General features: G+C 47.4%; 1 protein-coding gene across 1 annotated transcript in view; it reads left to right on the top strand.

The window, feature by feature from the left end:
* PRDM16 (PR/SET domain 16) overlaps positions 1–12,825 on the top strand; it is a 294,806-nt gene that overhangs the window by 135,655 nt on the left and 146,326 nt on the right. The window contains exon 3 of the mRNA XM_069034721.1: positions 12,383–12,433. Coding sequence (XP_068890822.1) covers positions 12,383–12,433 — 51 coding nt within the window. The remainder of the gene's footprint in view (positions 1–12,382; positions 12,434–12,825) is intronic.

The raw sequence follows: 12,825 nt of genomic DNA, 5'->3' as shown, positions 1-12,825 counted from the left end.
TCAATTTAATTGAAAGCATCAATAATCATAGTTTGACATTTATTACCCTCTGGATGTTTTATCTTTTAGGCAGGGGACAGCGGGGCAATGATGGATGCCAGTTCTGCCATGGAACACAATTATGTGGTGCAAGGAAAAGGGGTTTTATATTCTGCTTAAAAAAAAAAGCGAAGCAGTTGAATTCATATTCAAGCAGAGTGCAGGAAATCTGTGAGGAACAAATGCATGGAACTCTCATCCCTGGAACCTGAATGCTGCTCTCGTGGCTCGTGAGACAGTGTTGCAAATGCTGCTTGGTGTGTTCTTTTTCAGTGATTTAGGACAGAAAATTTACAGGGCCAGGTGTCCCTCTACAGAACATAGAGAATACACAGAATACCAGCTTTTATTGTCACATGTGCACAAGCAAAAACCAAAAGTGAGGCCAGGAGGCCAGAATTGTTCCTTCTTTGGTTGTATCTTATGGTTTGTGCTCACCTGCTCAGGTCACTGTGCATCCTCAAAGGTGGAAAATAGTGTGGAAGTTACACAGATTGTCTGGACAGAGGCTCTGAGAGCCAAAAAGGGGATGGAAATGTTCCTTTTCACCTGCAGAAATGTTTCCATACCTGCAGGACAACATCCAGGGCAGTGCCTGGATTAAACAAAGCAGTGAAGGCAAGTGCTGGGTGGGGAAAGCCCCTGGCTGTGCTCACACATCCTGGAAGGCTGCCAGGAATGTGAAAACCCCAAACTCCTGAAGGGGAGACTTATGGAGCAAGTTCTTCCAAAAAAACCCCAAAGAGTTGTCTGTAGCAGTTTGAATCAGGGGCTTCTCATGCATCAGTCAAAGCAGGTATTTCACCTTTTATTTTTGGTTGTTTTGGGGTTTCGACAGCTCGGACTTTCAGAGTGAATGAAACCTTTAGTACTTGCACCAAGCAGTAGATTCTGCACATGCTGTAAAGTTCTTTTTACACTTCCCCCATCCCAGGAGGCTCAGGGTGTTGAGGAAGACAAGACCCAAGTTTATGAGAATGTTCAAGTGCTGTTATGTTATTCCCACAAAGCAGCAGCTTCCTCGATGGCACACTGAGATTATTTGGCGAGCCAGGATCTCTTAACTCCGCTCACATCAGTGATTATTTACTTTGAGCTGGCAGTTACAAAAATGCTTTACTTCATTAAACCCTCTTCAGTGGCTTAAATACATTTTGTTTCCAGCAGCTGGGTACATTATGGACATTTCTTTGTCTATGATCTATTGGTGGTAGTTTGGAAGATGTAAACATTTGTGCTATTTGGCAAGATGGTTGTGGAGCCATCTTATAACCTCAATGTTCCTCTTGGCACGAGATTAAAAACTCCTTGTAATCAATGCTTGGGGCTGGATCTCCCAAGATTTTGCTCAGAACTTGCTTGGAGTGTTGGGTAACAATACAGGCTGTGTGTGCTCTTCAAAACCTTGCATGAAAAGAAAAAGTCCTTTTTTTTCCCCCTTCTGGTGCTGTTCTGAAGAAGCTCCAAATGTAGAGCCCAGTTTCATTCCAACAGCAAATAACTGGAGTTACTAAGGATAATCATGGATTTTTTTATTTTCAATCTCTCGGCTGTTTTGGCACACTTCAGGAAAACCTTGTGCAGAGATTCCAGAATTGGCTTCCAGGGACAGAACTGATTTATCTCCAGGACAGTGGGTGATACAGAGGAGCTGTTGAGGTGCCCCTGAGAACAGCTGAGGAAGATTCATCCATGTTTAGTGCTTCCCTGGTGCTGTTTTGGAAGAGGGAAGCAGCAGGTTTGAGTTTCTGAGGGGGATGTCTCCCACCTCATCTGTCAGGAATACACTGCCTGGAAAGGGGTGGAAGAGATGCCCGTGGCATCTGCAGTGCAAGGAATGCTAATGAGCTAAAATCTCCACATTCCCTCATCTCAGGAGTTCTCGAGGGGCTCAGTGCATCCTTCACTTCTAATCAGGGGGTTCCAGTCACCCAGAAAATCCAAGGAAAAAAAAAAAAAAATCAAAACCTTATTTCCATTTGGACTCCCTGAATTCCTGTCTCGAGAAAATGCCTTGAAATTGCCACCCACTCTCTGTCTGTCTGATTAAATAAAATATTGACCTTTTCCAAGCACAATATTATCATTCCAAGCATAATATTATCCAGTCCTGTCTGAGATTGTTTCTACAGCTCTTAAAAGGGAGCTCACCTGGCAGCCCTATCAATTCAGATAAAACAGCTCAGTGTGCCTTCCCAATAAAAAGCTGATTGTGTCTGAAGCTGGGCCACGGAATAATTCCCCATTAACTTTTCTTTCCAGAGAGCATCATTTGCTCAATATCACCTCAAAACAAAGGGAGGCAAAGTGCTGTTCTGTCCCTCTCTTGCTCTCTTTGCTTGCTCAGAGTGCTACTACAGGGAGTTCCTCTCCGAGTTCACTTTCCACCTCAGAGTAAGTCCTTACTCCATGCTGAGCAGCTTCAGGGCAAGGGGCAGAGTGTGGCACACACCACAGCCACTCTCCTTGAAGAGACAGGAAATTACTATGCAGGAATGGATATTGGGGGGTGGGGTGAGAACCTTGAAATGTCCTTTAGGGTAATTCCTGTTCTCCTTCCTTTTCTCTTCCCCCCCAAAAAATTTCCCCTGTTTGTGCTGTCATTCCTTCAGGGAGCTCCTGCTTTAGCTGGCCTGCAAGTCACAGGTTAAATGGACTTCTTAAAATTTGGGAAAGCCTCGTTGGGGTGTTTTGGGACTTTTTTGCTCCATGAAATGTTTTAATTTGGGGGGGTTTTATCCCTCCAAAATTCCATCTAGCTGTCCGTATAGCTATTCCACAAAGCTGTTCCTTGTGGTTAACATGGAAAAGAAACATTCCAGCACAGGGAATTCCCCTCCTGCCCAGAGCCCAGGCTCTTCAGATGTGCAGTTTTTAGGTTTTTTGCTAAATTAAATGAGAGTTAAGTGATGTAAAGTTCCCTCAAGGCCCCTGTGAGAGGCTTCTGTGCTGGCTGCACTGGTCACTGCCTTCGTTTCCTTTCAGGAAAGCTCATCCTTATGAAGGAGCCCGGAATATCCACACCTTTCCCCAAAAACAAACGGCACTCGAGCACCTCCACGGCAGCCTCATGTTTCTCTTCCAGCTCCCGACTTTAATGGGCCATTTTTCTTCCTGCTTCACCCTGCCTGGCGACGACCTTGTCATGTTAAAGTGACAGTGAGGTTATCCTGCTGATGGGTATCAAGCTGACATTTCCCATCCTTTCCGTCGGGGTGCCAGGCAGGGATGCATTCCCAGCCAGCCCGGCCTCCCCTGGGCCAGGCCCTTGCACTCCTGCTTCTCCCAGCTCAGGCAGAGAAGCCAGGTTGCCAAATGAGACAGTGCATTTCCCACTCCAGACTCTGGGAATTGCTGGGAATGCTGCACGTTGGCTTGATTTCCTTCCAAGTGTGATTAATGACCCCGACCGCCGCGGGCACTTCGCTCCGGTGCTCGGCTGGGGTCGGGCTGAACCTGGGGAGCAGCTCTAGACCTGCTGTTTCCTGGGGGTTGGCAAATTCCGTGGGGAAATTTAGGGATTTGCAAGCTGGTTTTTATGTTTGTGTTTGTGATTTGACATGTGGGGCACTGGAACACTCTGAGTGAGCTCGGGGAAGTTGTGCAATGCTGGGGCAGAGGCAGGACTTGGCTTCTGAACCAAGATACTCCTGATTGACCCTTTGGATGTGGTAAAACAATTCATAATTCTTATCAGCCTTTGTAGGCTGTGAGGAAGAGAATGAAATGAGGTCACTTTTCTCTGTTCTTTCTCAAAATTTAGCTGCCTGATGATTACATTTAAGTAAGGATGGAGGCTGTCATTCAGTACAGGGTGGTGGGAGAAGCCAGAGCCAGCTGCTCTGTGTCTTGAGACCTGAAGAAGAAAATATTTTCCCTTGGAATATCTAATGCCAGTCCTTCTCCTTGGCACCTGTTTGCCAGGAGGGATGGAAGTGCTGAGGTTTCCTCCTCCCTTGATATTGGTGCCAATCAAGGCATCAGTGGCAAGGCCTTGTCTGTGATGAAAGGGATTTTGTAAGAAAAGAGCAATAATGTTGATGTTGTCACAAAGGGTTGAAGGTGCTGCAGCTCTGCCTCTCTGAAGGGAGAAGGGAGTTTCTGGAAAGGACATTCCAACAGAACTGAGAGTCCCCACAGAGACACCAAGAATGAGACCTTGGGTGAACTTGGAGATCTTTTCCAACCAAAATCATTCTGTGATGAGCAGAACCTCACCCAAATGGAGGCATCAGTGCCTGAGGGTCAAATCATGAATGATCCCAGGGACTGGATGGCGTCAGTGCTGAATCCATCCCACGTCCCTTTGAGGGTGTTCCGAGACCCCCTGCTCACACCAGGTGTGACTGGACAGCCAGGTCCGAGTGCACCGAGCTGCCTGTCCATGGATTTATCTGCCACTGCCTGTCCTGGGTGGAAAAGCTGCAATTTAAGGTGAGCTATGAGCTCCCCAGCCGAGCCCAGAGGTGCCCATCCGTCAGCCCCCCTGCCACCACGGGATGATGCACGGCCCCTCTTCATTTACTTATGATTATTACTGATCACCTGAACAAAGTGGGGATCAATAGATGAACCACGGGGGAAGTTCGTTTACATTATTCTGTCAATACCAAGGTCATTTTTATAACTAAAAAGGGTCGAGGCCAAAAGATGGATGGCTGGTGGATGAATTTAACCATCCAATCCATTTACATCCCCACAAACAGCCTGGCTTTATCTGTTAACCAAAACATTGCACTTCACTCCTCAAGATGATTTTTTGCTGGGGTAATAAATAGCTCTGGCTACATTAAGTGATTGTGCAATGTGGGCCCGTGGCAGACAGAATTTAGAGCTGATGACCTTAAACTTCCACTCTACTGCTGTTTTCTCTGTGGTTACAGTGAAGATGTGGCTGCTTGTGTCCAAGACTCTTGTGTTTTATTTCATTTATTTAGCTCAACAGTCTGTGCCAGGCAAGTTTCATGTTGGAGAGGAAGAAACTGAGTAAATCAGACACAACTTAAAACATACAACTTCTGTTTTAATCCTCAGACTGCACACACTGCTCAGTGTGGATAGTGTCTCTTTCATCTTTCCAGACTTCAGTTTTAAAATGGGATTTCTCTATAGGAGGAAGGAAGCTGGAGGTAATACTTGTAAAGGGATTTTTAAAAGAAAAGCATAATTAATTTAAACTTTTCTTTTTTTCTCATGTGTACTGTTACAGGTTTCTTCTCTGGGAGAAAGTGAGCAAAATACCAGACTTGGAGGTTTGTGTTGCTAACTGGGACTTGCTCTGCTTGCAGGGGTCCCTGTGTGTTGCCAAAGGGGGTGCAGTGGGGATGTGTTTACTGTGGAAATGTTTCATCTCCGCTCCTGGGTCCTTAAAAACTTCATTCATAGAATCCCAGGATGGTTTGGTTTGGAAGGAACCTTAAATCTCCTTTCTTTCCACCCCCACCATGGGCAGGAACACCTCCATGAGCCAAGGTTGCTCAGAGCTTCATCCTTCAACACTTCCAGGGATGGGGCAATTCTGATTATTGGTAAAAGCTATTTTTTTTTTTGAGTGATGGTCACGAAGAGATGGTTGTAAAGGTGGTGTTGGATTGCTGGGATGGAGAAAAAGAACAGCCAGAGGTTCCATGTGGAGCCATAGGAAAGGGAAAGGCATCTCCAGCTGGATCCATGGGCCAGCACTGAATGAACTCCACTTGCTTTTAGCAAAACTGCCAAACTATCAAGTGAGTTTCTCATGCTCATTAACACTGGACTTTAAGAACCTGATAAGAATGCAATATAAAATCAAAGAGCCCCTAAAGACTGCGAGATTATATTTAATACTCTCCTATCACCAGGCCCTGAGTGCTTGGCAGGAGAAACGGTGACATTTCCTAATCAGTCCCCTCTCGTATTTGTCTTGGCTGGAAGTCTCCAGTCCTCAGCTCATTGAAGTCACTGCAAATTCTCTCCATTAGATCCTGTTTGACTTCCTGGTAGCTGCAGTTAACTCGATCCCAATGGCATGGAGGAGTTATGTCTTTAAAAATCAGCGATAAAAGCTGTGATAGCGGGTATGGAAATCACAGGTTTATGTTCTTTCTCGAAGTCTTTGTTCTTAAACATTCATTTTTCTTCGCATTATCTCCCCCTGGCATTTCCCTGAAGTTTGCTCTGTGGGTACAAACACGTTATTTCATACTAAAGGATGATTTAGGATGTTCCTTTCTTTTCAACCCCATTTGGGATAACCTGTCCTAAGTCACCTCTGCAAACTGCATTTTGTTCTCCTGGGTTTTGGAGAACAGGGAGAATTCCTCTGTAAAGCCACACAGGACACGAGCAAGTACAGAGGTGCTCCCTGCAGCAGATTTCCAGAAATTTTGGGCTGTGGATCCCTCCTAATTCCACACATTTTTCCTGCAGCACCGTTCCCCCTTTTTGCCCAGGCTCCCAGCTGAAAAATAAATGGTTATAAAATGGTCTGTGGAGTGGCAGGGCTCTGCAGGCTGTTCCTGGGCCACAAACCACAGCTTGGCTGCTCCCCAGTGTTCCCAATTGTGCTGGGGTTGCCCTTAGCACTGAATGGTTGGTTTATTCTTTCCACTCTTTTCAGCCCGGGGTTTGTTCCTTGCCAGTCAGAGCTGTGCTCTTCGTCCTCCTTCCCTCCCCAGCAAGGAGAGGAAATTCTTCCCCTCAGAGAAGAGCTTTCCTCCCTTCCCTCTTAATTCCAGGCACATTCACTTCAAATTCCCAAGGCAGGATATTGAAAATTTCCTCGAGTTAATAGGGCTCACAGATTTGCTTACGATAGAAAAATTGAAGATTTTGGTAAATTGTTGGCCAGAAAATGCTATAAAATCCCTGTATTTTAACAATATGGCTGCAAGACCAAATTTTTAAGTGCTGGAATGGTTTTCTGTGGGTTTCTTCTGTGTCTGGTTGCACGTGGGTGCTGTGATGTGGCTCTGTGGGTTGCTGGCTGCTGTGTTTGAATGTATATTTTTATATATATTTATATATGTGTGAAGATCTTGGAGAAGAGAAGAGAAGCTTTGGGGTGACCTAACTGGGGTCTTGCAGTACATGAAGGGATCCCACAGGAAAGATGGAGACTGTTTACAAGGGCCTGGAGAGACAGGACAAAGGAGAATGGCTTCAAACTGAAAGAGGGGAGGTTTAGGTTGGATATTGGGAAGAAATTCCTCCCTGGGAGGGTGGGGAGGCCCTGGCACAGGGTGCCCAGAGAAGCTGTGGCTGCCCCTGGATCCCTGGCAGTGCCCAAGGCCAGGTTGGATGGGGCTTGGAGCAGCCTGGGCTAGTGGAAGGTGTCCCTGCCTATGGCAGGGGTGGAACAAAATGATCTTTAAGTTTCCTTCCAACCCAAACCAAACCCATCTGGGACTGTATGATAATGGATATAAAGTTGTAAAGAATCTCTTGCCCATGAAATAGCTGCCATGGGTTTTGGTGCTCTGTGCCTGGGCTGGGTCCCACAAGGTCCTTTGTGCTCCTGGCCTATGGCCAGAAAAGCACTTACACGTGGAAAGCCTCCTGGTTCTATTCATTTCACTGATACTTCTTGCCTAAATACCTGACTGGGCCGGGGCCAGCCCGCTCAGGAGTTGGCAGGATAAAACTTTTAAGGGAATAATTAATGGGAATTATGAAGAACAAGACTTGTAGCTTAATAACAGCATTGTCTCCTGAGCTGGGGTGGAACTGAGGTGCAGGGAGGAGGTGACGTGTGGGAGCACTCGAGCTCCAGGACAGAAGAGGTCCCTGCAGTGGTGTCCAAATGGTTTTACCTGCTCAGAAACCACGTCCCAGAGGTGGTGGGTGCTGGTTGGGGTTGGAATGAACTCTGCCAGGTTGTAGGGGTGCTGTGTTGCTCCAGATGTTGCTCAGTACCAAACCTGTATGTAAGAACTCTGGACAAAGGGTGGGACTGTTGGAGTGTCCTGTGCAGGGCCACAAGCTTGGATGACCCTTGTGGGTCCTTCCAGCTCAGGACATTCTGTGATTTTCTGACCTGAGACATTTTTTTGGAGCCACAACAAGCTGGCTGGAAGGAGCTGTTTGCTCTGTGGGTTGTGCTGTTCCTGTGTCCATGCAGACAACGGGGCCATCACGTCACAGCCAAGCAGAGTAAGTGTGCCATTAACCCAACTACAAACAGCACAAAGCAGGCACAGCAAGGCACACACAAGCAGGGCCAGAGCCTCTGCTTTCACCTGAAATGTTCATGTGAACTTGTTTGCAAGTAAGCATCACAGGCCCTTGGCTAATTTAAGGCAAAGAAGCATTTTTCTAGTTCTTGTTCTGACCCAGCTGCGTGGTGGTCCCTGAAGAAGAGGCAGGTTTGAGATAGTGCAGGTGGCACAGCCCAGGTTCCAGAGCTGGAAGTGATGTCCCCAGTGTGCTGACCCGGGCAGGAGGGCTTGGGGAGGGCCAATGCCAAGGGCAGGTGCCCAGGCAGTGGGTGAAACCCTGAAGTGCTCACTTAGCTTTGAGCATCACTGATGCCATCAGTGGCCTATGGAGCTCTTACTGAAAAATCAGGTGATCATTAAGACCCAGCTACTGAAGAGAGAGCTGTCACCTGCCTCCTGACTTCTGTGCAATTACTGGGCATTCTCTCCTTCCAACTCTGGACAGATGTAGAAATACCTGTTTAAAATCCAGATTCACAGAGATCCAGCAGGGGCAGGCTCAGGTCTGTCATCTTCGCCCCCAGAGTTTGCTGACCGCACCATGCTCTGCTGCACGCACCAGGCTGTGCCTATTGAAGTTTGGGTTGGGGGTTTTTTCCCCCCTAAATGACAGTTTATCTGAGCTGGGGGAATGAATGGATAACGTTACTATTTACATAAGCTCATTGTGATCTGTCTCGGTAATGTAATCAAATTAGGGTTAACTGCAGCTGGAGAATGCCAGCTTGTAAACTGTTTTTCAAAAAGAATCACATGGTGCTGCCTGACATGTTTAGTATACATTCGGGGGGCTTTGCAAAAATTCTAGCACATCCCTAACTGGTGGAACTGAGGCAGGATCCTGTCGCCACCAATTCCCTGAGCCCAGGGAAGGAAGGGCAGGGAAATCCCTCACTGGTGGGGCAGATCCATCTCCAGCCCAGCCCTGAGGCACAGGCTCTCCTGACGTGGCTGCTGCTGACATGTTGTCTTTCTCCTGGCTAAAATCAACAGATCAGTTGATAGGAAAAGCATGTGGTGTAAATTTTGAGCACATTTAGGAACATCTGTGCTAAGTGCAGGAGTGCAGCCCGCTGCACACGTCGAGCTCTATATTTAGTCTCGCAGCACTCGCATGAGATGAAGCCCAGCCTGAGCTAAAATTACCAATGAGCAGATTTTCAAAGTATCTTTTGTTATTTTTCTTAATAAACATCATATCTGGGACTTGCTTTGCCTGGTTCTCCCTCTGCTCTCTAATGGGGAGGTGCCGTGGACATCCCAGTGTTGCATCATCCCCCTTCCCACGGGCCGTGGAGAGTGGAATCCCAGGATGGGCTCTGCTCCAGGGCACCTGGTGTGGCTGTTGATTGCTGTCTGGTGAGACAGGTGTCACCAGACGGTGTTTATTCCACACTGGGAATGCACCAGGACGATTTTGAGGTGCTCTCCTCCACCCAGGAAGGTTTCTGGAGGTTCGTTGGGAGCCCTGGCAGGGGTTGGGCAAGGGGAGGTTTGGAATTCTGGCCTCTGCTCCTACACAGAGACCTCAGCAGTGCCAAGCTGCCAACCTGCTCAGCTGGAGCAGGAAAATGGGACATTCAGGACACTGGGCTGTGGGATATGTCCAGGCCAATGCAGATGGTCTGTGGTGGAGCTTAGGCCCACACTGTATTTTGGGCATCTTTATTTTAAACAGGTGTAAAGTAAGGATGAAATATTTAATCTAAACCAGTTCCTACTCTCCCCCTTCTGCTAAAACGCCTTCTCACCCATAGAATCACAGAATTGTGAAGGTTGGAAAAGACCTTTAAGATCATCAAGTCAGTGCAGCACCAGCACCATGTTCACCATTAATTGTCCATGTTCTGACAGTTTGAGTGCTGAGATGGTTCCATCGAAATCAAAATTCTTCATGATATGGAGGTTTTTGTCCCCCAGAAGTTCTGTAATAGATGGAAACTCAAATATCAAAAATCAGCCATTTTCAAATATTCAGCAAGATCTTACAGAGGATTTTCTGCAAAATCACCATTTTGGAACGTGGATGAAATATTTTCACAGAAATTCTGTTCTCTAAGAACTTCAAAATTCAGGATCTGCAATGAATTGAAAGGAAAAAAAAAAAAAAAAAAAAAAAGAGGTTTGAGAGAAGGAACTTGCCCCTTGAGCACAGCTCTGTCCAAACCAACAAAAGGAAGCTTGTGTTGGCATCTCGATTCCGACTCAGGAATTCCTGACTCTTAAGCCTGTTTATACAGGGCTCCACCACAGCCCAATTTGCACTTCATGGGAGTTTTCTTTCCCCTCCACGTTTATGGTGCTGCTGGAAGGGCGGATTACCCACTCTGCCTGCACACACTTCTCCAATTGTGTCCAAAGGCTTTTTGCACTTAATAATTACAGCCAAGTGTCTTCATTTGGAGGCAGCTGCGTCCCGTGGATGTTTTGGAGTCGTTTTGCATTTCTGTTTCAGCTCTGAAAGTTTCATGGCCTAATTCTCTAAAGGTTTTGGGGGTTGCTGGTTCCTGGTGAGCGCACTGGGAGCAGTCAGCATTCCCTGGAAGCTCGGTGACATCCAGGCCAGGCAGGATGGGTGTTTAACTCCAGTCATTCAAGGGGATGTCAGGGTGCTCCAGGGTCGGAACACAGAATTTTATGGCTCTGGGATTTGCCTCTTGATCCTATTTGCTCTCAGCTACTTTGGAAACCGCAGTTTCAACGTCCATTAGAGCTGGTGTAAAGCACGGAATGGTTTGGGGTTCTTCCCGTGGAAACAGCCCCTTGTTAGTGCAGCTGAGCTGGAGATTTGGCAACGGGCTGGAAATCTGTAAATCAGTCGATCTCACTTGGGCATGGCCAAAGGGGGCCAAGAGCTTCATGCCAAACCCTCAGCTGCTGAAGTGCAATGGAGCCTCTCCTCTCTTTCCTTCTCCTTTCCTTTCCTTCTCCTTCTCCTTCTCCTTTCCTTTCCTTTCCTTTCCTTTCCTTTCCTTTCCTTTCCTTTCCTTTCCTTTCCTTTCCTTTCCTTTCCTTTCCTTTCCTTTCCTTTCCTTTCCTTTCCTTTCCTTTCCTTTCCTTTCCTTTCCTTTCTTTCCTTTCCTTTCCTTTCCTTTCCTTTCCTTTCCTTTCCTTTCCTTTCCTTTCCTTTCCTTTCCTTTCCTTTCCTTTCCTTTCCTTTTCCTTTCCTTTCTTTCTTTCCTTTCCTTCCTTTCCTTCCCTTTCCCTTCCCTTCCTCTTCCCTCCCCTTCCCCTTCCCCTTCCCCTTCCCCTTCCCTTCCCCTCTTCCCCTTCCCCTTCCCCTTCCCCTTCCCCTTCCCCTTCCCCTTCCCCCTTCCCCTTCCCCTTCCCCTTCCCCCTTCCCTTCCCCTTCCCCTTCCCCTTTCCCCTTCCCCTTCCCCTTCCCCTTCCCCTTCCCCCTTCCCCTTCCCCTTCCCGCATTTCCTCGCATATTCATCTCTGTCCCTTGGAGTTTTTCCTGCTCTGTGGCAGCCCAATCACCTCCCCCCTGGCCCGGGATCCCCGAGCGCCCCTGTCCCACCCTGTCCTCAGGGGTCTGTTTGACCTCGGCCATCCCGGATCCCCCCCCCCCGCAGCGCCGGGAGCCGCTGGAATTCCCGGCGTGGGCCGCTCGATCAGGTCCGTTCCCAGTGTGTTTACCCTGCTGGGGTATCCAGGGTGATGCAAAGTTGAGGTACTTGACCTCCCGAATGCCCGCTGACCTGGAGCTAATCTGAGGTGGAGCACAGCAGCGATTTAATGACTTGTTCCACCACACCTCGGCTGGAGGGGGAATTAAGGAGCTCCCAGCGCAGCTGATGGAGCGCTGGGGGGCCGGAGCATCCCCTGCTCCAGAGGGATTCCCTCCCCCACAGCCTGAGGGTCCCTGTTCCCTTGGTGCCCGTGTTGTCCACACCTGCCTTGTGGGAGAGAAACCTGTCCTTGTCTGCCAGGTCTGGGGGAATTATTCACAGAAGCGACACAAAATCTTGAAATCTAACAGTTGTGGTAAAAACTGTTGAGAGTTTTGGCCATTATTATCAATAATATAATATTAATTCTTCCTCCTCCTTCATCATCGTAACAACAGCAAGAATAATCTCTATTATTTTATAACGTTCTTAGCTGCAACTCAACTCAATTTTCTTTCTATTGTGTTTTCTCCTCAGCAAATACTGACTGATCCCGAGGTGACCTCCCAGGAGGGCAGTATAAAAAAGGTAGGACATGGCTCAGTCTTCTGGGAGTTGTTTTATTCCCTGGCTTGGACGCTCTTCCCTCACTTTTGAACCAAGGTGTCGATGGCAATAACGTCGTAAAAGTTTTCCAGTGTTTGCTGTTGTTTTTTTGGATTAAGTGCTGTGGTTCTGTTGGCGTATTTTTCTGTCTTTTTGTGATTCCAGTCATTATGAAAGAGAAAATAATAGCTTGAGGTGTTCCTTGATTCTGCTACAACACAAACAGCTGCCGGGCCAAAGCGAGAAACCTCATTTACCTCTTTTCCAGTAAAAGAAAATGTTGGTCCTTTGTTAAAAGTGCTAAATTTTTGGAGGTCGCTTCAGCATGTAAATGTGGCTAATGTGAAGTCCAAGGGAAAAGGAGCAGGTCTGTG

This window comes from Aphelocoma coerulescens, chromosome 21 (assembly GCF_041296385.1).
Source record: "Aphelocoma coerulescens isolate FSJ_1873_10779 chromosome 21, UR_Acoe_1.0, whole genome shotgun sequence".
Lineage (NCBI taxonomy): Eukaryota > Metazoa > Chordata > Aves > Passeriformes > Corvidae > Aphelocoma > Aphelocoma coerulescens.
Note: the sequence above shows the minus strand (reverse complement) of the source record. Positions and strands in the feature narration are given on the sequence as shown.